This window comes from Opisthorchis viverrini (assembly GCF_000715545.1).
Source record: "Opisthorchis viverrini unplaced genomic scaffold opera_v5_28, whole genome shotgun sequence".
NCBI lineage: Eukaryota > Metazoa > Platyhelminthes > Trematoda > Opisthorchiida > Opisthorchiidae > Opisthorchis > Opisthorchis viverrini.
In genome coordinates, this window is record NW_008751684.1 from 1,839,556 (window position 1) to 1,843,596 (window position 4,041).

General features: G+C 46.4%; 1 protein-coding gene across 1 annotated transcript in view; it reads right to left on the reverse strand.

Annotated features, from left to right (window-relative positions):
- Positions 1–480, reverse strand: part of T265_02348 (hypothetical protein) — a gene marked incomplete at both ends in the record, with an annotated part of 7,107 nt that extends 6,627 nt beyond the window's left edge. The window contains one exon of the mRNA XM_009166562.1: positions 328–480. Within this exon, the coding sequence (XP_009164826.1) occupies positions 328–480 (153 nt within the window). The remainder of the gene's footprint in view (positions 1–327) is intronic.
- Positions 481–4,041: the final 3,561 nt, after the last annotated feature.

Sequence of the window (4,041 nt, forward strand, 5' to 3'; positions counted from 1 at the left end):
TAATAAATAGAACCTTAATTTGGTTTATATGCACCGCAACAATGCTTTTAATCGTTTGTCCCAGTCGCTCTCCGTCTTTGCGTAAGGTGTAATGCTTTTTTAAATATAGTCCCCGGCGCCTTACACACATGCATGTGATGGGAGTGTTGTTGACACAAATCAGTGATACCTAAAGCGCCATTCAGCGGCTATGTATAACTATATAGTCGAAAATGAGGTATTTACCGTGCAGGTTCAATTTGTATGTGACGAACTAACGAGAAATGGTTTCCGAAGTTGTGGTAATAGCATCAGCCCACAAGCAGACATTTAACACCATGAACATACCTTGTTTGTGGTATAACCATCCCATACAATCAGCTTTCCATCCTGTGATGCTGAGACGAGATTCCGTGAATCCGAACACCAGTGCATGGCGTAAATTTTGGCTAGGTGTCCACGAAGCATCTTCCGCGTTCGTAGCTGAATTCGATTTAGCATTTCTACGTTGGCGGTAGCGTGCATCAACGTGGTATCAGCGCAAGCCCTCCTCGCCTCCTTAATTTCATGGTTACGGGAGCAGAGGGATACCTACCCTGATCTGATTTTTCAGCTGCTCAGTTTCCTGCCTAAGTTGGTCCAATTCTCCCATTATGAGATACAGTGATGTGCGTTAGGGGACAAATGTCTAAGACTACGAAAACTGCGGCTGTGCAGCAGGAGGGCTCATCGCCGCGAAAGTACATTCAATGGTGGCCAACGTGGTAGAGCAGTAAAACAAAATTCAGTTCACGGGCCCGTGGATTCACGGATTGATGGATTGATACACAAGGTAGAGGTTTTCGACGAACGTACTCGGATAGGGTTTGTTCTTGTCGCTCAAAGGCTTCTGTTCGCTTGAAAGGCACAAGCGAAAAAAGGGTGTAGCACTGCTTTTTAAGTTCCCAGCGCGGGGCAGTAAGTTTGTTGGCGTGATGACTCCCATAAAAAGCGTCCAAAAGTGTTTTCAACCGGGTACTACATGCAGCGTGAACAACCGTCGGAGGAGGTTTAGTCCACGCACAAACCATCCGGAATGAGAGAAATTGTTGCCTAATAAAATCTGTGCCCTGAGCTTGAAAATTTTCTTGCCGTGCCTCTGCCGTGTTAGTTGAGCCAACGGCCAAACCTTGTTCAAACAGGGTGAATGCAAGTGTTGGGCCGCTTCGTAAGTGACGATACCCCGGGGGAGTATGTTTCACACTCAACGCATTTAACGCCTGCAACCATCTTTATAGAGGCCCTCTGGGCACGTTCAACGGGGGTTACGTCCTTCGTGCGTCCTGATTAGACAACTTGGCTGGCACATTCAAGAGTCGGTCCGGTGTAGGCCCCATAAATCATCTAGAAGTACATGCAATTAATACGGGGGAGGTGTGCCGAATCATCCGTGGAACAACGAATACCTTTTGAGGCGATTTTTCATGGTGGAGTTCGGACAGGTTTGAAGGGAACCATATGCCTAAATCCATTTTGGTATCTATCTCCGTAATGTCTCCCGCTCCATTCTCACCTTACCCGACAAAGGCGTTAACCGAGTCTCTTATGAGGGATATATGGACGCACTTTTCGTCATTCAAACGAAGGTATCAGTTCAGTGACAACTGCCTTGAGCGGCTACATCCATTTGGAGGACGCTGGCGTTGGAACTGGAAGTCATACTGAAATTACAGATACATCTCGAACTTCATTGATGCATGTCACATACGAAATCGGTCATAAAGCGAATCCTCGACCAACGTCAAAATAGACCGATGCCGACTAGGAGTAGGTGAAATCTAGTTTTACTCGGAATATTCTGTGCGACTGGAACGTCCTAATGCTGCGTGGTTTTCTTCCCTCAATCTCATTAGACTCCATGTTTTGGATGAGGTATATGTTTTAGGCTTGATCGAATGCTTTTTTAGGCCGAAAAATATAACATTCAATATGAGTCGTTTTTCTTTTCTTGAGTCAAGCTTCCAATTGATGCGACAGTGTTCGTCAAGCAAGAGCGGGGCGGTTATGGAGGAATTAGTGCTGGGGACACGAAGTGCATGGCACTGGAGTGCTTAATAGTGCTCGCTCCAGATTAGGTTCCATCATATTGCACGGTATGTTAGCGATTCTAATAAACCGTAACTGCCGAAGATAGGTGGTCGTCGGTTTTGTAAATTGTAAATTGGCGTGACGGTCGCCTTCATCTAAGAAAGAGAAGGTTTCCACTGTCGAGCAACAGACGAAATGCCGTGTGAAAGTGCATTTGCACTGTAAGCGAGGTTCTCCTCGGGGTCACTGGGCGACTTCTGGCACGACGCGTTAAAGCAAGAGTTGTCGAAGCTTCTCCTCTGTGATTATTAAGTCGTTTTCAGGCTGTTAGCATATACGTCTTGCGAAGTTTGGATGTGATGAGTTCGCTTGAGCCTGCTTCTGATTCCACTATTGCCTCACTCGGTTCTACCTCTGCTGCCCACCGAGGATGAGGCGGTTAGCTTTTTCTTTTGCGGTGTCCCATGTACTTGAATACGGTGTGTCTGGTTTTCCGGGCAAGGCCTAGTATTTTGACTTGTTTTCCTATGTCGCAGTGGCGGATTTCTGATTCAAAGTGGTACTGCATCTTAAAAGAAGCTCGTCTTCCGGGCCCAGCTTGTTATTTTATTGAAAGATGTGCGTGGGTCTTCGTTTTCAGCAGACGCTTAATCCTTTTAGATAGCTCTTGGTTCATTCGGTCGCCTTCCGGTATACTTTGGGATGAGTAAGACGTCAGCCTTGAGAATTTTCCGGGCAATTGTCCTATATATCGATCGCTCAGCTGTAGCGCCGTTTCGGTGGCTAGCTGCCATGCCACCCGAAGGTTGCACGAGGGCTGGGATACTGCCGGGTTGCCCAACCTCAGACAGGGGAAGTCGGGAGGCAGAGTTCGGGTTCAAACCACGGACCTTCCGGTCGGTAAATTCGTGCTCCAACCACTTGGGCCATCTTGTCCTGCATGTCTCCTCCGATGAAACTGGTCAAGAGCGGCATGCATTTCTGAGAAATCTGCTCGGCAGGAGTTTCTTTTGAGGTTCCAATCCATAGTACAGAATCGGATGAACTCAAAGATCAACGCCAAGCGGTAAATTTATCACAGTATAGCTTTAAATAACGATTGATCAACGAAGCGTCTTCATTTGGTAATAAACAAATCAATCTGGGATGGTGGTTGGCCCTGGCGTCTTCTGGCGTGTGTGACTACATTATGAGTCCACGCGCTCTGTTTAACAAAATTGGTCGACGCCATTTCCAAATGTTCACTATTTCCCAAAAATGGAGAGTTTTATATAGTCAGCCCTCTTAAATCAGGATCCCGATCATCTACCAGGAGCCACACCACATAGGTGTTCACCATGAAATTTGCTTGATGGAAAACCCGAAACGCCCGGTAGTAACCCCACCAATCAGCTCCCTCCCAAGCGTTGATGCCTCAAATGAAGGGCAGTGTGTAGTTCCCACCCGAAAACCCGTCAGCAGCTGTCAGCTCCATTTCTTTGATATTATCAAAGTAGTTTTCATGGCTAAATACTGTATTTTAATAGCTGAACATAAAATTCCGAAAAGATTCAGTGGTATTTTATGCATCCCTGCTCCAAATACTTGCTCTCGTTGACATCGCTCAGCACCTGTTCTAATAAGTTTTATTCCAAATGTCCGAAAGGCGCCAACCAACAAATTGGTGACAAACAATCCTTTTTGCTAAAAACTACCATTATGGGGAGTATCAAGCTATATTTTATACCTACCGTACAGCGAAAACTTGTTCATCGGCGCATTCCCATTCCAAACAGTACGAAAAAGAGTTACTTATTCCCTCACCGCAGCAACACCCGAATAATTTACCTGTCAACTGTCATGTCCTATCGCGCAAAACCGCCTGCCATACGCATCGGGTCAGAGCCTGCTTCGAGCTCAAATCCACCGATTGCGGACAACATGATTTCATGGGGTTCCAACACCAGCGTCCTCCAAATGGATGTAGCCGCTCAAGGCAGTTGTCACTGAACTGAT